General features: G+C 40.6%; 1 protein-coding gene across 1 annotated transcript in view; it reads left to right on the top strand.

Annotated features, from left to right (window-relative positions):
* The window catches only part of NDUFAF5 (NADH:ubiquinone oxidoreductase complex assembly factor 5), a 162,349-nt gene that overhangs the window by 75,361 nt on the left and 62,475 nt on the right, over nucleotides 1-24,513 (top strand). The window contains exon 8 of the mRNA XM_053712132.1: nucleotides 13,110-13,170. Within this exon, the coding sequence (XP_053568107.1) occupies nucleotides 13,110-13,170 (61 nt within the window). The remainder of the gene's footprint in view (nucleotides 1-13,109; nucleotides 13,171-24,513) is intronic.

Below are 24,513 nucleotides of genomic sequence, written 5' to 3'. Positions count from 1 at the left end.
ATGCAGTCTCAACTGATAGTGATGTATCTGTGGCTGCTAGCCCCCCCTGCCAGCCCCCCTGCTAGCCCCCCTGCCAGCCCCCCTGCTAGAAGGAGGCGTGTTGCTTGCCATTGCCGCTGAAGAGTGGGTAACGCCTCATCTCCAGAGGCCAGATATCCCACCCTTCACAGCAAATGCTGGCATAAATATAGATGTGGCAGGTTTTAGCCCCCAACAGTTTCTGGAGGTGTTTCTGGGTGATGATGTATTGGGGAACATTGTCGCCCAAACTAATTTATATGCCCATCAGTACCGTGCTGCAAAGCCTGAAACATATTTGGCAAAGCAGCAATGGGCCCCCATCAATGTGCCAGAATTTAAAAAATTCTGGGAATTGACTATGCTGATGGGCATCATAAAGAAACCCTCCGTTCGCTCCTACTGGAGCAGTAGCCCCATCTGCTCTACCCCCATTTTCTCCCAGAGTATGTCGAGGCAGAGATATGAAATGATTCTTCATTTCATGCACTTCAGCGACAACAGCCTGTGCCCCCCTAGGGAGCATCCCCAATTTGACAGGCTGTATAAAATCCGCCCCCTGATTACCCACTTTTCTGCCAGGTTTGCAGAGGCTTATACACCTGGAAGGAATATATGCGTTGATGAATCCCTGATGAAGTATAAGGGAAGGCTGGGATTCAAGCAGTATATTCCTTCCAAGCGCTCCAGGTATGGGGTAAAGGTGGATAAGCTCTGTGAGAGCAAGACTGGGTATACTCAGGCCTTCCGGGTGTATGAGGGAAAGGATAGCCACCTTGACCCTCCAGGTTGCCCAGAACATATGGGAACCACTGGCAAGATTGTCTGGGACCTGATATTACCCCTAATGAACAAAGGGTATCACTTGTACTTAGACAATTTTTATACAAGTGTCCTTTTGTTCAAGCTACTGTATTGCTTTGATACAGTAGCTTGCGGTACTATTAAAAAGAACCGCAAAGGTTTCCCAGGACAACTTGTACGCACCCGGCTACGAAGGGGGGAGACCTCAGCTCTGCGCCAAGAGGAGCTGTTGGCACTTAAGTACAGAGACAAGAAGGATGTATACCTTCTTACCACCATCCACACAGAGAGGACGGTGGCGGTCTCTGTACGTGGCAGAGCTGAGATCATAAGGAAGCCAGTGTGCATCAAGTCTTATAACCGACATATGGGTGGGGTTGATCTGGCAGATCAGCTGCTGCAGCCCTACCTAATTATGCGGAAGACAAGGGCCTGGTACAAAAAGGTTGCAATTTACCTAATGCAGATTGCAACCCACAACGCTTTTTTGTTGTTCAAAAAAGCAAACCCCGGAATGAAACAGACTTTTTTACAATTTCAGCTCCAGATCATTTCGGGGATTTTGTACCATGATGCACCTGCTCCCCGGGCGGTGATGGGAGAGAGCAGAGTTGGGGCTACTCATTTTATTTTTAAAATCCCCCCTACTGCCGCAAAGCAGAGACCACAAAAAAAATGCAGAGTCTGTACCAAGAGGGGGCAGAGAAGGGACACTGTATATCACTGTCCTGATTGCCCTGGACAGCCTGGACTCTGCATTGGGGACTGCTTCAAGCGGTACCATACAATGGTCAATTTTTAAAAAATAAATACATTTGCTGTTATTTTTTTTTTGTTATGTTTACTGTTAAATTTTTTGTTGTTATTTTTTTACTTTTAATGTGCCAGATTTTTACATTTCACTAATATATTTTTTTTTCTAAAATGGGGCTGTTCTTTTTTTTTTTTTTACAAAAACCCCTGTCAAACCTATGCATGGGGGACATAGGTGTTCTCAAGGTGCCTTGCAGAAAACAACCTGTAGTATTTTTTTTTTGCACTAACTTACAACAGTCTCTCCTAAATCATAGTCAAAAAGCAATGTGTGTGTAAAAATGAAAATTGAAAAAATGCCACCATACACTTTCTCCAATTTTTTTAGCTAAAACAGTTACTTCAAATGCATCAAAGCACACCATATACAATACCTTGGGGTGTCAACATTTCAAAAATATGCACATTCATGGCAATAAATAAAAGTGGGGTTTACAATAGGCCCCAAACTAAAGATAGGCCTATCAGAAGAAATACTCTCACTTAATAACTAAAATCACAAGTCATAAAATTGTAACATAACCTTCCCAAAATCCTGGCAAACCTATGCATGGGGGGCATAGGTGTACTCAGGGTGCCTAGCAGAAAACAACCTGAAGTATTTTTTTGCACTAACTTACAACAGTCTCTCCTAAATCATAGTCAAAAAGCAATGTGTGTGTAAAAATGAAAATGTAAAAAATGCCACCATACACTTTCTCCAATTTTTTTAGCTAAAACAGTTACTTCAAATGCATCAAAGCACACCATATACAATACCTTGGGGTGTCAACATTTCAAAAATATGCACATTCATGGAAACAAATAAATTGGGGTATGTTAAAATACCCCCAAAAAGACAATAGGCAAAGAAAATATGTTAAATGTGAAAAAAAAATCACAAACGCATGTTGGACATTTGGCATTACACCCCCCGAACAAGCCAAGAAACTTATGCATAGGTTGTATCACTGTACTCAGGAGATGTTGGTGAACACATATTGGGGTCTTCTTTGGCAGTAACACATAACAGGAGCTGAGAATTCATGTCTAAAGTACAATGTGTGTGAAAAATAACACACAAAAAATGACTGCCTAATAGTTTGACAAAGAATTAGTGCATGGAAAGTGTTAAAATACCAGCATTTGAAATACCCTAGGGTGTCTACTTTTCAAAAATATATGGTTTGATGGGGGTAAATTACATTGGCCGGCTTCAGAAATGTCCTACATAGGACATGGGTGCATGGGATGTGAAAATTCCAAGTTGAAAAACTGGAATGCGCCCCCTAAAAATAAGGCCTTTTAGCCCCCAGAGAACCCAACACACCTATACATGGGTGGTATCACTGTACTCAGGAGATGTTGTTGAATACATATTGAGGTTTTTTTTGGGCAGTAACACATAACAGGGACTGAGAATATATGCCTAAAGTACAACGTGTGTGAAAAATAACACAAAAAAAATGACTACCCAAAAGTTTGACAAAGACTAGTGGTTGAAATAGTGCATGGAAAGTGTTAAAATACCAGCATTTGAAATACCCTAGGGTGTCTACTTTTCAAAAATATATGGTTTGATGGGGGTAATTTACATTGCCCGGCTTCAGAAATGTCCCAAATAGGACATGGGTGCATGATGACAGATATGAAAATTCCAAGTTGAAAAACTGGAATGCGCCCCCTAAAAATAAGGCCTTTTAGCCCCCAGAGAACCCAACACACCTATACATGGGTGGTATCACTGTACTCAGGAGATGTTGTTGAATACATATTGAGGTTTTTTTTTGGCAGTAACACATAACAGGGACTGAGAATATATGCCTAAAGTACAATGTGTGTGAAAAATAATGCAAAAAAATGACTACCTAAAAGTTTGACAAAGACTAGTGGTTGAATTAGTGCATGGAAAGTGTTAAAATACCAGCATTTGAAATACCCTAGGGTGTCTACTTTTCAAAAATATATGGTTTGATGGGGGTAATTTACATTGGCCGGCTTCAGAAATGTCCCAAATAGGACATGGGTGCATGATGACAGATGTGAAAATTCCAAGTTGAAAAACTGGAATGCGCCCCCTAAAATTAAGGCCTTTTAGCCCCCAGAGAACCCGACACACCTATACATGGGGGGTATCACTGTACTCAGGAGATGTTGTTGAATACATATTGAGGTTTTTTTGGCAGTAACACATAACAGGGACTGAGAATATATGCCTAAAGTACAATGTGTGTGAAAAATAATGCAAAAAAATGACTACCTAAAAGTTTGACAAAGACTAGTGGTTGAATTAGTGCATGGAAAGTGTTAAAAATACCAGCATTTGAAATACCCTAGGGTGTCTACTTTTCAAAAATATATGGTTTGATGGGGGTAATTTACATTGGCCGGCTTCAGAAATGTCCCAAATAGGACATGGGTGCATGATGACAGATGTGAAAATTCCAAGTTGAAAAACTGGAATGCGCCCCCTAAAATTAAGGCCTTTTAGCCCCCAGAGAACCCGACACACCTATACATGGGGGGTATCACTGTACTCAGGAGATGTTGTTGAATACATATTGAGGTTTTTTTTGGCAGTAACACATAACAGGGACTGAGAATATATGCCTAAAGTACAATGTGTGTGAAAAATAATGCAAAAAAAATGACTACCTAAAAGTTTGACAAAGACTAGTGGTTGAATTAGTGCATGGAAAGTGTTAAAATACCAGCATTTGAAATACCCTAGGGTGTCTACTTTTCAAAAATATATGGTTTGATGGGGGTAATTTACATTGGCCGGCTTCAGAAATGTCCCAAATAGGACATGGGTGCATGATGACAGATGTGAAAATTCCAAGTTGAAAAACTGGAATGCGCCCCCTAAAATTAAGGCCTTTTAGCCCCCAGAGAACCCGACACACCTATACATGGGGGGTATCACTGTACTCAGGAGATGTTGTTGAATACATATTGAGGGTTTTTTTTGGCAGTAACACATAACAGGGACTGAGAATATATGCCTAAAGTACAATGTGTGTGAAAAATAATGCAAAAAAATGACTACCTAAAAGTTTGACAAAGACTAGTGGTTGAATTAGTGCATGGAAAGTGTTAAAATACCAGCATTTGAAATACCCTAGGGTGACTACTTTTCAAAAATATATGGTTTGATGGGGGTAATTTACATTGGCCGGCTTCAGAAATGTCCCAAATAGGACATGGGTGCATGATGACAGATGTGAAAATTCCAAGTTGAAAAACTGGAATGCGCCCCCTAAAATTAAGGCCTTTTAGCCCCCAGAGAACCCGACACACCTATACATGGGGGGTATCACTGTACTCAGGAGATGTTGTTGAATACATATTGAGGTTTTTTTTTGGCAGTAACACATAACAGGGACTGAGAATATATGCCTAAAGTACAATGTGTGTGAAAAATAATGCAAAAAAATGACTACCTAAAAGTTTGACAAAGACTAGTGGTTGAATTAGTGCATGGAAAGTGTTAAAATACCAGCATTTGAAATACCCTAGGGTGTCTACTTTTCAAAAATATATGGTTTGATGGGGGTAATTTACATTGGCCGGCTTCAGAAATGTCCCAAATAGGACATGGGTGCATGACGACAGATGTGAAAATTCCAAATTAAAAAACTGGAATGCGCCCCCTAAAAATAAGGCCTTTTAGCCCCCAGAGAACCCAACAGACCTATACATGGGTGGTATCACTGTACTCAGGAGATGCTGCTGAAGACATATTGGGGTGTTATTTGGCAGTAACCCTTAACGTTCTCAGTAAATGTATTCTTGAATTGCTATTTTGTCAAAAAATCACCACTTTTTTTTTTTTTCAAACTTTGGCATAGATTGGTGGTAAAATAGTTGCATGGAAAGAGTCAAAATACCCCATGTTTAATACCTTAGGTTGTGTTCTTTTAAAAAATAAATATATGTGAAGGGTTAATCAGGGATTCCTGACAGATATCAGTGTTCCAATGTAACTATCGCTAATTTTTTTTAAATTTTTTGGAAATAGCAAAGTGCTACTTGTACTTATTGCCCTATAACTTGCAAAAAAAGCAAAGAACATGTAAACATTGAGTATTTCTAAACTCAGGACAAAATTTAGAAACTATTTAGCATGGGAGTTTTTTGGTAGTTGTTGAAGTGTAGGAGATTTTGAGGGTCAAAGTTAGAAAAAGTGTGTTTCTCCAACATAGGTGTGTCCGGTCCACGGCGTCATCCTTACTTGTGGGATATTCTCTTCCCCAACAGGAAATGGCAAAGAGCCCAGCAAAGCTGGTCACATGATCCCTCCTAGGCTCCGCCTACCCCAGTCATTCTCTTTGCCGTTGTACAGGCAACATCTCCACGGAGATGGCTTAGAGTTTTTTAGTGTTTAACTGTAGTTTTTATTATTCAATCAAGAGTTTGTTATTTTAAAATAGTGCTGGTATGTACTATTTACTCAGAAACAGAAAAGAGATGAAGATTTCTGTTTGTATGAGGAAAATGATTTTAGCACCGTAACTAAAATCCATGGCTGTTCCACACAGGACTGTTGAGAGCAATTAACTTCAGTTGGGGGAACAGTGTGCAGTCTCTTGCTGCTTGAGGTATGACACATTCTAACAAGACGATGTAATGCTGGAAGCTGTCATTTTTCCCTATGGGATCCGGTAAGCCATGTTTATTACGATGGTAAATAAGGGCTTCACAAGGGCTTATTAAGATTGTAGACTTTTCTGGGCTAAATCGATTCAGTTTTAAAACATATTTAGCTTTGAGGAATCATTTTATCTGGGTTTATTGATATTATAATATCGGCAGGCACTGTATTAGACACCTTATTTCTCTGGGGCTTTCCCAAAGCATAAGCAGAGTCTCATTTTCGCGCCGGTGTGGCGCACTTGTTTTGAGAGGCATGGCATGCAGTCGCATGTGAGAGGAGCTCTGATACTTAGAAAAGACTTTCTGAAGGCGTCATTTGGTATCGTATTCCCCTTTGGGCTTGGTTGGGTCTCAGCAAAGCAGATACCAGGGACTGTAAAGGGGTTAAAGTGTTAAAACGGCTCCGGTTCCGTTATTTTAAGGGTTAAAGCTTCCAAATTTGGTGTGCAATACTTTTAAGGCTTTAAGACACTGTGGTGAAAATTTGGTGAATTTTGTACAATTCCTTCATGTTTTTTCCCAATTGCAGTAATAAAGTGTGTTCAGTTTAAAATTTAAAGTGACAGTAACGGTTTTATTTTAAAACGTTTTTTGTACTTTATTATCAAGTTTATGCCTGTTTAACATGTCTGAACTACCAGATAGACTGTGTTCTGAATGTGGGGAAGCCAGAATTCCTGTTCATTTAAATAAATGTGATTTATGTGATAATGACAATGATGCCCAAGATGATTCCTCAAGTGAGGGGAGTAAGCATGGTACTGCATCATTCCCTCCTTCGTCTACACGAGTCTTGCCCACTCAGGAGGCCCCTAGTACATCTAGCGCGCCAATACTGCTTACTATGCAACAATTAACGGCTGTAATGGATAATTCTGTCAAAAACATTTTAGCCAAAATGAACCCTTGTCAGCGTAAGCGTGGCTGCTCTGTTTTAGTTACTGAAGAGCATGACGACGCTGATATTAATATCTCTGAAGGGCCCCTAACCCAATCTGAGGGGGCCAGGGAGGTTTTGTCTGAGGGAGAAATTACTGATTCAGGGAACATTTCTCAACAGGCTGAACCTGATGTAATTGCATTTAAATTTAAGTTGGAACATCTCCGCATTCTGCTTAAGGAGGTATTATCCACTCTGGATGATTGTGAAAAGTTGGTCATCCCAGAGAAACTATGTAAAATGGACAAGTTCCTAGAGGTGCCGGAGCTCCCAGAAGCTTTTCCTATACCCAAGCGGGTGGCGGACATTGTTAATAAAGAATGGGAAAGGCCCGGTATTCCTTTCGTCCCTCCCCCCATATTTAAAAAATTGTTTCCTATGGTCGACCCCAGAAAGGACTTATGGCAGACAGTCCCCAAGGTCGAGGGAGCGGTTTCTACTTTAAACAAACGCACCACTATACCCATAGAGGATAGTTGTGCTTTCAAAGATCCTATGGATAAAAAATTAGAAGGTTTGCTTAAAAAGATGTTTGTTCAGCAGGGTTACCTTCTACAACCAATTTCATGCATTGTCCCTGTCACTACAGCCGCATGTTTCTGGTTTGATGAACTGATAAAGGCGCTCGATAGTGATTCTCCTCCTTATGAGGAGATTATGGACAGAATCAATGCTCTCAAATTGGCTAATTCTTTCACCCTAGACGCCACTTTGCAATTGGCTAGGTTAGCGGCTAAGAATTCTGGGTTTGCTATTGTGGCGCGCAGAGCGCTTTGGTTGAAATCTTGGTCGGCTGACGCGTCTTCCAAGAACAAGCTACTAAACATTCCTTTCAAGGGGAAAACGCTGTTTGGCCCTGACTTGAAAGAGATTATCTCGGATATCACTGGGGGTAAGGGCCACGCCCTTCCTCAGGATCGGCCTTTCAAGGCGAAAAATAGACCCAATTTTCGTCCCTTTCGTAAAAACGGACCAGCCCAAAGTGCTACGTCCTCTAAGCAAGAGGGTAATACTTCTCAAGCCAAGCCAGCTTGGAGACCAATGCAAGGCTGGAACAAGGGAAAGCAGGCCAAGAAGCCTGCCACTGCTACCAAGACAGCATGAAATATTGGCCCCCGATCCGGGACCGGATCTGGTGGGGGGCAGACTCTCTCTCTTCGCTCAGGCTTGGGCAAGAGATGTTCTGGATCCTTGGGCGCTAGAAATAGTTTCCCAGGGTTATCTTCTGGAATTCAAGGGACTTCCCCCAAGGGGGAGGTTCCACAGGTCTCAGTTGTCTTCAGACCACATAAAAAGACAGGCGTTCTTACATTGTGTAGAAGACCTGTTAAAAATGGGAGTGATTCATCCTGTTCCACTAAGAGAACAAGGGATGGGGTTCTACTCCAATCTGTTCATAGTTCCCAAAAAAGAGGGAACGTTCAGACCAATCTTAGATCTCAAGATCTTAAACAAGTTTCTCAAGGTTCCATCTTTCAAGATGGAAACCATTCGAACTATTCTTCCTTCCATCCAGGAGGGTCAATTCATGACCACGGTGGATTTAAAGGATGCGTATCTACATATTCCTATCCACAAGGAACATCATCGGTTCCTAAGGTTTGCATTCCTGGACAAACATTACCAGTTCGTGGCGCTTCCTTTCGGATTAGCCACTGCTCCAAGGATTTTCACAAAGGTACTAGGCTCCCTTCTAGCGGTGCTAAGGCCAAGGGGCATTGCAGTAGTACCTTACCTGGACGACATTCTGATTCAAGCGTCGTCCCTTCCTCAAGCAAAGGCTCACACGGACATTGTCCTGGCCTTTCTCAGATCTCACGGCTGGAAAGTGAACGTGGAAAAGAGTTCTCTATCCCCGTCAACAAGGGTTCCCTTCTTGGGAACAATTATAGACTCTTTAGAAATGAGGATCTTTCTAACAGAGGCCAGAAAAACAAAACTTCTAGACTCTTGTCGGATACTTCATTCCGTTCCTCTTCCTTCCATAGCTCAGTGCATGGAAGTGATCGGGTTGATGGTAGCGGCGATGGACATAGTTCCTTTTGCGCGCATTCATCTAAGACCATTACAACTGTGCATGCTCAGTCAGTGGAATGGGGACTATACAGACTTGTCTCCGAAGATACAAGTAAATCAGAGGACCAGAGACTCACTCCGTTGGTGGCTGTCCCTGGACAATCTGTCTCAAGGGATGACGTTCCGCAGACCAGAGTGGGTCATTGTCACGACCGACGCCAGTCTGATGGGCTGGGGCGCGGTCTGGGGATCCCTGAAAGCTCAGGGTCTTTGGTCTCGGGAAGAATCTCTTCTACCGATAAATATTCTGGAACTGAGAGCGATATTCAATGCTCTCAAGGCCTGGCCTCGGCTAGCGAGGACCAAGTTCATACGGTTTCAATCAGACAACATGACAACTGTTGCGTACATCAACCATCAGGGGGGAACAAGGAGTTCCCTAGCGATGGAAGAAGTGACCAAAATCATTCTGTGGGCGGAGTCTCACTCCTGCCACCTGTCTGCTATCCACATCCCAGGAGTGGAAAATTGGGAAGCGGATTTTCTGAGTCGTCAGACATTGCATCCGGGGGAGTGGGAACTCCATCCGGAAATCTTTGCCCAAGTCACTCACCTGTGGGGCATTCCAGACATGGATCTGATGGCCTCTCGTCAGAACTTCAAAGTTCCTTGCTACGGGGCCAGATCCAGGGATCCCAAGGCGGCTCTAGTGGATGCGCTAGTAGCACCTTGGACCTTCAAACTAGCTTATGTGTTCCCGCCATTTCCTCTCATCCCCAGGCTGGTAGCCAGGATCAATCAGGAGAGGGCGCCGGTGATCTTGATAGCTCCTGCGTGGCCACGCAGGACTTGGTATGCAGATCTGGTGAATATGTCATCGGCTCCACCTTGGAAGCTACCTTTGAGACGAGACCTTCTTGTTCAGGGTCCGTTCGAACATCCGAATCTGGTTTCACTCCAGCTGACTGCTTGGAGATTGAACGCTTGATTTTATCGAAGCGAGGATTCTCAGATTCTGTTATCGATACTCTTGTTCAGGCCAGAAAGCCTGTAACTAGAAAGATTTACCACAAAATTTGGAAAAAATATATCTGTTGGTGTGAATCTAAAGGATTCCCTTGGGACAAGGTTAAGATTCCTAGGATTCTATCCTTCCTTCAAGAAGGATTGGAAAAAGAATTATCTGCTAGTTCCCTGAAGGGACAGATTTCTGCCTTGTCGGTATTACTTCACAAAAAGCTGGCAGCTGTGCCAGATGTTCAAGCCTTTGTTCAGGCTCTGGTTAGAATCAAGCCTGTTTACAAACCTTTGACTCCTCCTTGGAGTCTCAATTTAGTTCTTTCAGTTCTTCAGGGGGTTCCGTTTGAACCCTTACATTCCGTTGATATTAAGTTATTATCTTGGAAAGTTTTGTTTTTAGTTGCGATTTCTTCTGCTAGAAGAGTCTCAGAATTATCTGCTCTGCAGTGTTCTCCTCCTTATCTGGTGTTCCATGCAGATAAGGTGGTTTTACGTACTAAACCTGGTTTTCTTCCAAAAGTTGTTTCTAACAAAAACATTAACCAGGAGATTATCGTACCTTCTCTGTGTCCGAAACCAGTTTCAAAGAAGGAACGTTTGTTGCACAATTTGGATGTTGTTCGCGCTCTAAAATTCTATTTAGATGCTACAAAGGATTTTAGACAAACATCTTCCTTGTTTGTTGTTTATTCAGGTAAAAGGAGAGGTCAAAAAGCAACTTCTACCTCTCTCTCTTTTTGGATTAAAAGCATCATCAGATTGGCTTACGAGACTGCCGGACGGCAGCCTCCCGAAAGAATCACAGCTCATTCCACTAGGGCTGTGGCTTCCACATGGGCCTTCAAGAACGAGGCTTCTGTTGATCAGATATGTAGGGCAGCGACTTGGTCTTCACTGCACACTTTTACCAAATTTTACAAGTTTGATACTTTTGCTTCTTCTGAGGCTATTTTTGGGAGAAAGGTTTTGCAAGCCGTGGTGCCTTCCATTTAGGTGACCTGATTTGCTCCCTCCCTTCATCCGTGTCCTAAAGCTTTGGTATTGGTTCCCACAAGTAAGGATGACGCCGTGGACCGGACACACCTATGTTGGAGAAAACAGAATTTATGTTTACCTGATAAATTTCTTTCTCCAACGGTGTGTCCGGTCCACGGCCCGCCCTGGTTTTTTAATCAGGTCTGATAATTTATTTTCTTTAACTACAGTCACCACGGTACCATATGGTTTCTCCTATGCAAATATTCCTCCTTAACGTCGGTCGAATGACTGGGGTAGGCGGAGCCTAGGAGGGATCATGTGACCAGCTTTGCTGGGCTCTTTGCCATTTCCTGTTGGGGAAGAGAATATCCCACAAGTAAGGATGACGCCGTGGACCGGACACACCGTTGGAGAAAGAAATTTATCAGGTAAACATAAATTCTGTTTTTTTTCAATTTTTTCCTCATATTTTATAAAATTTTTTATAGTAAATTATAAGATATGATGAAAATAATGGTATCTTTAGAAAGTCCATTTAATGGCGAGAAAAACGGTATATAATATGTGTGGGTACAGTAAATGAGTAAGAGGAAAATTACAGCTAAACACAAACACCGCAGAAATGTAAAAATAGCCTTGGTCCCAAACGGACAGAAAATGGAAAAGTGCTGCGGTCATTAAGGGGTTAAGGAAACCCCAGATTTACACATTAACTCTTAAAATATAATTTAGCAGAAAATAACCTAAAATATACAGTTCTAATACTCCAGTCGTTTCAGTAACATGGTTCAATTATTAGACAAAGGCCAACTAAAGGAATTATTTATTATGCCAAAAATATTATGCACAATGCATTATTAATAAAAAGTTTTTACAAATAAAATGACACACAGCAAACAGGTTAAATTAAAATGGAGAAAATAACAGACCTAATACTTTCTTAGCTTATAAGTCTTCCCCAGGGAGATGGGCAAGAGAAGATGGTCACTCACGCTGTAGCAGCCTCCCATGTAGAATGAACAATTTTACTGTTAAAACACAAGATTCTTATACATATTTTCCAGAGATCAAGTTGCCTGACCACACCCCCCTGGGCAGGGGCTAAGAAACCCCTTATCTTTTATGACCTTCAATAAACTAAGTCTTTGCCTGAAATTATAGAACACTCTATAATTTCTGCTAGGTAAATCTATTTTCATATAAGCAGGCAGGCACTCTTAGTTTCAATGGGAGAATCAATTTGATATCAAATAGGACATGGTTGTCATATTTCCCTTCATTTAATATCATAACAGTTTTAAACACAGATATACCTTATAACAATGTCCTTTTATTAACCTTATCAGTTTCTGTGACTGAGGCACTGTTTTGCATCATGCCCTCTGCTGACAACCTGACTGGCTTTATGACTCAATGCATACGCAATAACATTTGGTGGAATGGGCCTTAGAAACTATTTATGAGGCTCCTGGCACTTCAAAGAAAGCACAAACAAACATAGGACACAATTCTTCTTGAAAACAAATATTTTTTTAGCTCACAGGCTAAAGAGAATTAACCCCTTAGCAGCTAAATCATGAGGTATTCGTCACAGAAACATTTTTGGTTTTATGTCCCTTTAAATTCTAGCAGTAGATGTAGACTTGCTGCCTCTAAATGAGAGCAGGCAGGTTCCCTGCTTGGGAACATTATCTACCCATACTTTTATAAATGGGGCATCATATCAAAGCTCATACAAACACAAAGGAGAACAAGTGTTCCCCTTTCCAAGCTCTCAGAATAATTTGCATTTGTTAAGTAAAATAAAAATAATTAAAAAAATAAGGTAAATAAGGTTTTTTATTTCAGTAAAAATATTTTTTCTCTTTGTCCTTGTTCCATTTAGGATACAGATGAAATACAGGTTCAATACCCAGGGATGTATGAAGTCATGAAAGATTTACAAGGCAAGTATATTGCTATTTATTTATTCCTATAGTCTTTTTTTTTTTGTGTGGGGGTGGGAGGTGATGACAAGCAAATGATAACTCTACAGTAATACTATTGTGAATTAAAAGGATATTGAACTTATTTTCCAGTAAAATGTTTAATTATGCCTGGTAAAAAAACTTTTTTTTCAATATTTATTTTGCCTTTCTTTCCTGTAATTTAAATTTGAAAATTGTAGTTTTTTACACTACCCCAGAGAAACCTAACTGTATTGTATGGATTACGGAACTCTAACACTCCTACATGCTGTACAGTGACTGTTTAATAGTCATTGCAAATGTAAAAATGAATTTAAAGGGACAGGAAACCCACAATTTCTCTACATGATTTAGGTAGAACATACAATTTTAAACAACTTTCCAGTTTACTTCTTTTATCAAATTTGCTTCATTCTTATGGTATAATTTATTGAAGGAGCAGCAATAAACTAATGGTTTCTAACTGAACACATGGGTGAGCCAATGACAATCGGTGTATATATATGCAGCCACCAATCAGCAACTAGAACCTAGGTTTTTTGCTGCTCCTGAGCTTACCTAGATAAATCTTCAGCAAAGGATAACAAGAGAAGGAAGCAAAATAAATAATATAAGTAAATTTGAAATTTGTATGCTCTGTCTAAATGATAAATGTCTAATTATGACTTTACTGTCCCTTTAATTTCACAGAGCAATAGGTTTAAATGTCAAAGCTCTCAAATCAGTGTGTTTGCAGATATTACATTTATTTTCAGGTGTTATAAGATTTGTTCGTTGTTCATTTCTCCTGTTGATATCCATGAAGAGAGTATTTTTAATTAAATATTATTATTATTCTACATATGTTCTCACTGCATCACACACCATTTTAAATTTTAGAGCTGTAAGATTTAAAGGGATTTGAAACCCCCAATTTTTTTTTTAAGATTCAGATAGAGCAACAACTTTCCAATTTATTTAAATTATTGGTGGCTACACACATATGCCTTTTGTCATTGGCCTACCAGATATGTTCAGCTGTGCCTCAGTAGTGTGTTGCTGCACTGGAGCTGACCTTAAAGAACACGTTTAGGCAAGCAATACTGCAATCATAAAATGTGCTAATAAATTGTTACAGCATTTTGTTGTTCCATTGTTATGTTCCTTTACTAGAAACTTCCATCTATTCTATCAGATATGTGTTATATGCTAAAACGTATTTGTCATTAGTTATAACCTAGATGTTTTCATTCTCTCATATGTCATTTCACATCAGCATTTGTACAAAAAAAACATTTATATGAAGAGCAGCATTCAAACACGTACACACTTTGGGGGAAAAAAATAAGTAAATGCTGTTTAAATATAACTTTAAACTAATAAACCAGGATCATTTGTGCATTTGCAACAAATGCTTATTAGGCTTACTGTACAGTCAATAATCAATGAGCGTTAACAGGAAGTATGTGTCAATCAATGAGCATTACAAAAGGTACTTGTCAATCAATGAGCATTACAAAAGGTACTTGTCAATCAATGAGCAGTACAAAAAGTACTTGTCAATCAATGAGCATTACAAAAGGTACTTGTCAATCATTGAGCATTGCAAAAAGTACTTGTCAGCCAATGAGCATTACAAAAAGTATTTGTCAGCTAATGAGCATTGCAAAAAGTACTTGTCAGCCAATGACCATTGCAAAAAGTACTTGTCAGCCAATGAGCAATACAAAAAGTATTTGTCAGCCAATGAGCTTTACAAAAAGTATTTGTCAGCCAATGAGCATTGCAAAACGTATTTGTCAGCCAATGACCATTTCAAAAAGTACTTGTCAGCCAATGAGCAATACAAAAAGTATTTGTCAGCCAATGAGCATTACAAAAAGTATTTGTCAGCCAATGAGCATTACAAAAAGTACTTGTCAGCCAATGAGCATTACAAAAAGTATTTGTCAGCAAATGAGCATTGCAAAAAGTACTTGTCAGCCAATGAGCATTACTAAAAGTATTTGTCAGCCAATGAGCATTGCAAAAAGTACTTGTCAGCCAATGAGCATTACAAAAAGTATTTGTCAGCCAATGAGCATTACAAAAAGTACTTGTCAGCCAATGAGCATTACAAAAAGTACTTGTCAGCCAATGAGCATTACAAAAAGTACTTGTCAGCCAATGAGCATTACAAAAAGTATTTGTCAGCCAATGAGCATTGCAAAAAGTATTTGTCAGCCAATGACCATTGCAAAAAGTACTTGTCAGCCAATGAGCATTACAAAAAGTACTTGTCAGCCAATGAGCATTACAAAAAGTACTTGTCAGCCAATGAGCATTACAAAAAGTACTTGTCAGCCTATGAGCATTAGTATCAAGTGGTTATTGGCCAATGAGCATTAGCAGGAAATGCACAACTGATGCAGCTGTTTAATTAGTTTTAAAAAAAGTTTTTACATTTAAAAAGCTTTTAGAATTTTTTTTTTTCTATTAAAAAATAAACAAAAAAAATAGGTTGAGATCTGTGCATATTCTAAAAGGGCTAATTAATTAAAAATAATTTTCAAAAATAAGCAAAATGGATTAGATAGCTAAGCTGCCGGGAGCAGCTAACTCCACCCCTCTTATCAGTGTTTAGACACAGGTATTGTATTTCAACTGAGTTCACAGCTTCTAGGCATGCTCCAGCAGATAATCACTATCCACTTTTGCATTCTACCAACACAACAATAGATATAGATACAGCCATAAAAGGAATTGTGTGGTGGGAGTTAGAACTTTACAATTCAGAAACTAAAAAGAAAGGGTTCATGGCGAGGCACTGCAGTATTAATATGCAGGTAAAGTAATTAAAGTACATATTATTATATTTGGTCTCTATCCCAAGTTGTTTTATGTCCCTTTAAGTCTCCCTCCCTTCTCTAAGCCATAATTTAGAAGAAAGGGGGCTGTTTTGTGAATATGTTAAAATAAGTCATGTGCCTCTGATATCACAAACAAATCACCACCCATAGGGCAGTGTGTGGCTCAGCTGCCTGGCAGCATTTAGTTAATTTTTTTGTAGCAAACAATATAAAGTAATTTACTTGTGCTGAGCAAGAAGAATTACTAACAGACAAAAAATAGTTTTTATACATAATTGTTATGTTAATTGCCATTACGGCAAATGCAAATAAGTTTGAAATTGAGGTACATGTGTATATTGTGCTCTGTTCAGTTTGTTGTTTTTTTCATTATTCCTGCAGTTAGTCTGAAACCGCAAAGCATTGAAACCGCAAAGAACTGCTGGTGCCTAGCAGAAACTGCCAATGACCCAATCAGCAGTGATAGTCCCACAATCCAGTTGTGCAACCAGCACTGCTATTGTGTTCAAAGCAGTTTCCACTTGGGACCAGCAGTTCTCTGCATATCCCTAAATGTACTTTACTTATGTGTTTAACCTCTTTTTGGGTATTAAACACACCGATTTGCAGGGTTTATAGTGATACAATTACTTGTGCTAACGAATGATAGAATTTTTTTCACTATAATAGCTTTTTCATACCTCCCAACATTTCAAAATTCAAAAGAGGGACCCCCCCCCCACAGCAAAAAATTAAAATGTGGTGGGCGGAGCTTAAAAAATCATAAGACCAAAGTAATATAAATAAAATTCTTAATAAAGTCATATATTTTAATACACTTTATTACACAAATCAAACACAAGCTAAAACCACTGGTATGGCTATGTGAGCTATGTATTTAATTAGCCTTAGCAAAGACATTGCTAAATATTTTTATCTTAATTGGACATTTAATAATAAATTCTTTAAAACTGCTCTCTGCATTCCCCATTAATATTCTAGATTCTGGCCTTTAAAGTCAGCAAAAATGCACAGTAGCACACTACATAGCATACACTTACACATGCAGATACACACACACACACACACACACTACATAGCATACACTTACACATGCAGATACACACACACTACATAGCATACACTTATACATGCAGATACACACACACTACATAGCATACACTTATACATGCAGATACACACACACTAAATAGCATACACTTATACATGCAGATACACACACACTACATAGCATACACTTATACATGCAGATACACACACACTAAATAGCATACACTCATACATACAGATACACACACACACACTACATAGCATACACTTACACATGCAGATACACACACACACTACATAGCATACACTTATACATGCAGATACACACACACTACATAGCATACACTTATACATGCAGATACACACACACTAAATAGCATACACTTATACATGCAGATACACACACACTACATAGCATACACTTATACATGCAGATACACACACACTAAATAGCATACACTTATACATGCAGATACACACACTACATAGCATACACTTACACATGCAGATACACATACACACACTACATAGCATACACTTATACAGGCAGATACACAGACACTACATAGTATACACTTATACATGCAGATACACACTTATACATGCAGATACACATACACAGTTATGGATACAGATATACACACACACTACATCATATATGGGCATCTGTAATTCATTGTATGGGGTCCTGGGGTTGGCAAGCACATTAGCTGGCAGTCTGGGGCTGCCACTGTTCTTTACCCTGGTATTAGTACTGCTCATTGTATAAAACTGAAGGCATGCTAGTATTATTATCACCAGGGGTTAGACATCATCACTGCCAGAGGTAGGTTAGAGAGGTCACCATTACCCGTGGTCAGAGTGTATACAGCCTTCTTACTCCTTTTTAACCCACACACCATTCCTTTTCCACATGGAATCTAACAGGTATCTAACCCTGTGAAAGCAAAGCCATCTGCTTCTGAGTATGGGCACAATAGAATTTAAAAAAAAAAAAAAATTTTTTTTTAAATTCCTGGGGCAAATCGGGACAGATGGCTAGCAACCTGGGACAGGGGGACAGACCCCTAAAATCGGGACTGTCCTGTGAAAATCGGGACAGTTGGGGGGTATGCTTTTTATATAAAAATGATGCAGCTTATATGACTGCTATATGCTACAGAGGGATTTTTAGAACAGTGTATTTGCTCATTTACATGCAGACCCAAAGGGGAAAAAATACACATACTTAAAAGGCTTTTTAATAGGTGTATCCTAAAGTGTTATGAAACAACAAAACCCTGCAAATGTTGCTACCAAAATTACAGTTTTAAATGTTTTTAAAAATTGCATAAAAATTAATGTTTTATAAAGTTTTAAAAACAATTTAAATAAATGGCACAAAATCCCAAATAGTATTCAGCAGTTTTATTATGATGTAGGGCAGTGTTTCTCAACCGTGGTCCTCTAGTACCCCCAACAGGGCAGGTTTACTAACTTGCTTCACCTATCAGCTGATTATTTCACCTGTGCCCTCGTTCAACTATAATGAAAACCTGGCCTGTTGGGGGTACTTGAGGACCGCAGTTCAGAAACAATGGTGTAGGGCATGGTAATTACATCAATTGAGTAACAATCCCCTGACTGGGCATGCAATTAACCCATCAGCACTATAGGCAGGGGTTCAGTAGAACAATTAAACACTATCATTGGACACAGACCAGGCATGGAATGAATGATGGAATCTTAACCCCAGTGTTTTTGTACTAGAAGATGGGCTCTATTCACCACATACGTCTCAGCATTTCCTGGGCACCGTCTAGGAATAGTGGGCCTAGACTATGTGAGGTTCACTTATGTCACATTAGCTGTGACCATTTGGGGCGGGTTGAGCTGCGGGAGTTCCTTGGGTGCGGTTGGGCATAGAAGGAGGGGCTGGTTATGCTGTGGGAATGATTGATGCAGGCCGTGGGAGGAGCTTAGGCTGTTCCTGGTTTCACTTTGCAAATCGGGAAATTTACACTGAAGGGAAGGTAGTAGGAGGACATTGGGGCAGAGTTATGAAATTGTGCCAGTACCACAGTATTTGTGGTGTTTGTGACATCTGACACCAGCAAGGTAATTGATTCTAGTAATGTAAGGGTCAACGGGAACCAGATGATACACATAGTATATTCTAGCTATACAATATTTTTAATCTAAAACTTTTACTGTTAATATCAGACAATTTGTATTATCATCATAGGGAGCTAGAAATTGTATTACATGGACTGGATATAATTTCTCCTGTTAAGTGTAGTCAGTCCACGGGTCATCATTACTTATGGGATATTAACTCCTCCCCAACAGGAAGTGCAAGAGGATCACCCAAGCAGAGCTGCTATATAGCTCCTCCCCTCTACGTCACACCCAGTCATTCTCTTGCACCCAACTAATAGATAGGATGTGTGAGAGGACTGTGGTGATTATACTTAGTTTTTATATCTTCAATCAAAAGTTTGTTATTTTAAACAGCACCGGAGTGTGTTGTTTCTTCTCAGGCAGAATTTGAAGAAGAATCTACCTGAGTTTTGTATGATCTTAGCGGACGTAACTAAGATTCATTTTGCTGTTCTCGGCCATTCTGAGGAGTGAGGTAAACTTCAGATCAGGGGACAGCGGGCAGGTTCACCTGCAAAGAGGTATGTTGCAGTATATTATTTTCTAAGGAATGGAATTTACTGAGAAAATACTGCCAATACCGATATAATGTAAGTTCAGCCTTAAATGCAGTAGTAGCAACTGGTATCAGGCTGATATGTATATATGTTTACACTTCAGTATTCTGGGGAATGGCACTTCACTGGGACAATACTGTATGCATATAACTTTTAGCCTAACTTGCAGTGTGAACGACTAGCAGCAGGCTTTTTAATGATTTCATATAATTAGATTTTAAACGTTTGCTGGCATGTTAAATCGTTTAATTATCTGAGGTACTTGGTGAAAAATTGTTTTGGGCGTTATTTTCCACATGGCTGTCGTTTATTTTAAATTAAAAACAGTTTCACTGAGCTTCCCTCACTGTTGTGTGTGAGTGGGAGGGGCCTATTTTGGCGCTTTTGCTACGCATCAGAAATTCAGTCACAAGTCTGTCTTCTCTCCCTGCATGATCCGGAACGTCTCTACAGAGCTCAGGGGTCTTCAAAACTTATTTTGAGGGAGGTAATCACTCACAGCAGACCTGTGAGATTGTGCTTTGACTGTGATAAAAACGCTTATATTTTAAATGTTATACGTTTTTTCTGATATTAAGGGTTAGTCATCCATTGCTAATGAGTGCATTCCTTTGCTAATTTTATGCTTTTACCGGGAAAAATTTGGTTTTTATAACTAATCCGGTTCATTGTTATTCAACTGTCATAGTTTTTTTCTGTGCTTCTTAAAGGCACAGTACGTTTTACATATTACTTGTAAATTTAGTTGAAAGGTATTTCCAAGCTTGCTAGTATAATTGCTAGTTTGTTAAACATGTCTGACTCAGAGGAATATCTCTGTGCTATATGTGTAAAAGCCAAGGTGGAGCCCAATAGAAATTTATGTACTAATTGCATTGATGCTACTTTAAATAAAAATCAATCTGTACATGTTGAACATCATTCACCAGACAACGAGGGGGAAGTTATGCCGACTAACTTGCCTCACGTGTCAGTACCTGCATCTCCCGCTCGGGAGGTGCGTGATATTGTAACGCCAAGTACATCAGGGCGGCCATTACAAATCACTCTACAGGACATGGCTAATGTGATGACTGAAGTTTTGTCTAAATTGCCAGAACTTAGGGGTAAGCGAGATCACTCTGGGGTGAGAACAGAGTGCGCTGATAATACTAGGGCCATGTCAGATACTGCGTCACAATTTGCAGAACATGAGGACGGAGAGCTTCATTCTGCGGGTGACGGATCTGATCCAAATAGACTGGATTCAGACATTTCAAATTTTAAGTTTAAACTAGAAAACCTCCGTGTACTGCTAGGGGAGGTATTAGCGGCTCTGAATGATTGTAACACGGTTGCAATCCCAGAGAAATTATGTAGGCTGGATAGATACTATGCGGTACCGGCGTGTACTGACGTCTTTCCTATACCTAAGAGGCTTACAGAGATTATTACCAAGGAGTGGGATAGGCCCGGTGTACCCTTTTCCCCCCCTCCTATATTTAGAAAAATGTTTCCAATAGACGCCACCACACGGGACTTATGGCAGACGGTCCCTAAGGTGGAGGGAGCAGTTTCTACTCTGGCTAAGCGTACCACTATCCCGGTGGAGGATAGCTGTGCCTTTTCAGATCCAATGGATAAAAAGTTAGAGGGTTATCTTAAGAAAATGTTTGTTCAACAAGGTTTTATATTGCAACCCCTTGCATGTATTGCGCCTGTCACGGCTGCGGCCGCATTTTGGTTCGAGTCTCTGGAAGAGACCCTTGACTCAGCGCCAATAGATGAGATTTCAAACAAGCTTAAAACCCTTAAGCTAGCTAATTCATTTATTTCTGATGCCGTAGTACATTTAACTAAACTTACGGCTAAGAATTCCGGATTCGCCATTCAGGCACGCAGAGCACTGTGGCTAAAATCCTGGTCAGCTGATGTTACTTCTAAATCTAAATTACTTAACATACCTTTCAAGGGGCAGACTTTATTCGGGCCCGGTTTGAAAGAAATTATCGCTGATATTACAGGAGGTAAAGGCCATGCCCTGCCTCAAGACAGAGCCAAACCTAGGGCTAGACAGTCTAATTTTCGTGCCTTTCGTAACTTCAAGGCAGGAGCAGCATCAACTTCCTCTGCTCCAAAACAGGAAGGAGCTGTTGCTCGCTACAGACAAGGCTGGAAACCTAACCAGACCTGGAACAAGGGCAAGCAGGCCAGAAAACCTGCTGCTGCCCCTAAGACAGCATGAAGTGAGGGCCCCAGATCCGGGAACGGATCTAGTGGGGGGCAGACTTTCTCTGTTCGCCCAGGCTTGGGCAAGAGATGTCCAGGATCCCTGGGCATTAGAGATCATATCTCAGGGATATCTTCTGGACTTCAAAGCCTCTCCCCCAAAAGGGAGATTTCATCTTTCAAGGTTGTCAACAAACCAGATAAAGAAAGAGGCGTTTCTACGCTGTGTACAAGATCTTTTACTAATGGGAGTGATACATCCGGTTCCGCAGTCGGAACACGGACAAGGATTTTACTCAAATCTGTTTGTGGTTCCCAAGAAAGAAGGAACCTTCAGACCAATCTTGGATTTAAAGATCCTAAACAAATTCCTAAGAGTTCCATCGTTCAAAATGGAAACTATTCGGACAATCTTACCCATGATCCAAAAGGGTCAGTACATGACCACAGTGGATTTAAAGGATGCCTACCTTCACATACCGATTCACAAAGATCATTAAAGGTATCTAAGGTTTGCCTTCCTAGACAGGCATTACCAGTTTGTAGCTCTTCCATTCGGGTTGGCTACGGCTCCAAGAATCTTCACAAAGGTTCTGGGCTCTCTTCTGGCGGTACTAAGACCGCGAGGAATTTCGGTGGCTCCGTACCTAGACGACATTCTGATACAAGTGTCAAGCTTTCAAACTGCCAAGTCTCATACAGAGTTAGTACTGGCATTTCTAAGGTCGCATGGGTGGAAGGTGAACGAAGAGAAGAGTTCTCTCTTACCACTCACAAGAGTTCCCTTCTTGGGGACTCTTATAGATTCTGTAGAAATGAAGATTTACCTGACAGAAGACAGGTTAACAAAGCTTCAAAATGCTTGCCGTGTCCTTCATTCCATTCAACACCCGTCAGTGGCTCAATGCATGGAGGTAATCGGCTTAATGGTAGCGGCAATGGACATAGTACCCTTTGCACGCCTGCATCTCAGACCGCTGCAATTATGCATGCTAAGTCAGTGGAATGGGGATTACTCAGATTTGTCCCCTACTCTGAGTCTGGATCAAGAGACCAGAAATTCTCTTCTATGGTGGCTTTCTCGGCCACATCTGTCCAGGGGGATGCCCTTCAGCAGGCCAGACTGGACAATTGTAACAACAGAAGCCAGCCTACTAGGTTGGGGCGCTGTCTGGAATTCCCTGAAGGCTCAGGGATCATGGACTCAGGAGGAGAGTCTCCTTCCAATAAACATTCTGGAATTGAGAGCAGTTCTCAATGCCCTTCTGGCTTGGCCTCAGTTAACAACTCGGAGGTTCATCAGGTTTCAGTCGGACAACATCACGACTGTAGCTTACATCAACCATCAAGGAGGGACAAGAAGCTCCCTAGCGATGATGGAAGTATCAAAGATAATTCGCTGGGCAGAGTCTCACTCTTGCCACCTATCAGCGATCCACATTCCAGGAGTGGAGAACTGGGAGACGGATTTCCTAAGTCGTCAGACTTTTCATCCGGGGGAGTGGGAACTTCATCCGGAGGTCTTTGCCCAAATACTTCGACGTTGGGGCAAACCAGATATGGATCTCATGGCGTCTCGCCAGAACGCCAAGCTTCCTTGTTACGGGTCCAGGTCCAGGGACCCGGGATCGGTCCTGGTAGATGCTTTGACAGCACCTTGGACTTTCGGGATGGCTTATGTGTTTCCACCCTTCCCGATGCTTCCTCGATTGATTGCCAGGATCAAACAGGAGAGAGCATCAGTGATTCTAATAACGCCTGCGTGGCCACGCAGGACCTGGTATGCAGATCTAGTGGACATGTCATCCTGTCCACCTTGGTCTCTGCCTCTGAGACAGGACCTTCTGATTCAGGGTCCTTTCAAACATCAAAATCTAATTTCTCTGAAGCTGACTGCTTGGAGATTGAACGCTTGATTTTATCAAAGCGGGGATTTTCGGAGTCAGTAATTGATACCTTAATACAGGCTAGGAAACCTGTTACCAGAAAGATTTACCATAAAATATGGCGTAAATACTTACATTGGTGCGAATCCAAGAGTTACTCATGGAGTAAGGTTAGGATTCCTAGGATATTGTCTTTTCTACAAGAAGGTTTAGAAAAGGGTTTATCTGCTAGTTCCTTAAAGGGACAGATCTCAGCTCTGTCCATTCTTTTACACAAACGTCTGTCAGAGGTTCCAGACGTTCAGGCTTTTTGTCAGGCTTTGGCCAGGATTAAGCCTGTGTTTAAAACTGTTGCTCCACCATGGAGCTTAAACTTAGTTCTTAACGTTTTACAGGGTGTTCCGTTTGAACCCCTTCATTCCATTGATATCAAATTGTTATCTTGGAAAGTTCTGTTTTTAATGGCTATTTCCTCGGCTCGAAGAGTCTCTGAGTTATCGGCCTTACATTGTGATTCTCCTTATCTGATTTTTCATTCAGACAAGGTAGTTCTGCGTACTAAACCTGGGTTCTTACCTAAGGTAGTCACAAATAGGAATATCAATCAAGAGATTGCTGTTCCATCATTGTGTCCTAACCCTTCTTCAAAGAAGG

Source organism: Bombina bombina, chromosome 4 (genome assembly GCF_027579735.1).
Source record: "Bombina bombina isolate aBomBom1 chromosome 4, aBomBom1.pri, whole genome shotgun sequence".
Lineage (NCBI taxonomy): Eukaryota > Metazoa > Chordata > Amphibia > Anura > Bombinatoridae > Bombina > Bombina bombina.
Note: the sequence above shows the minus strand (reverse complement) of the source record. Positions and strands in the feature narration are given on the sequence as shown.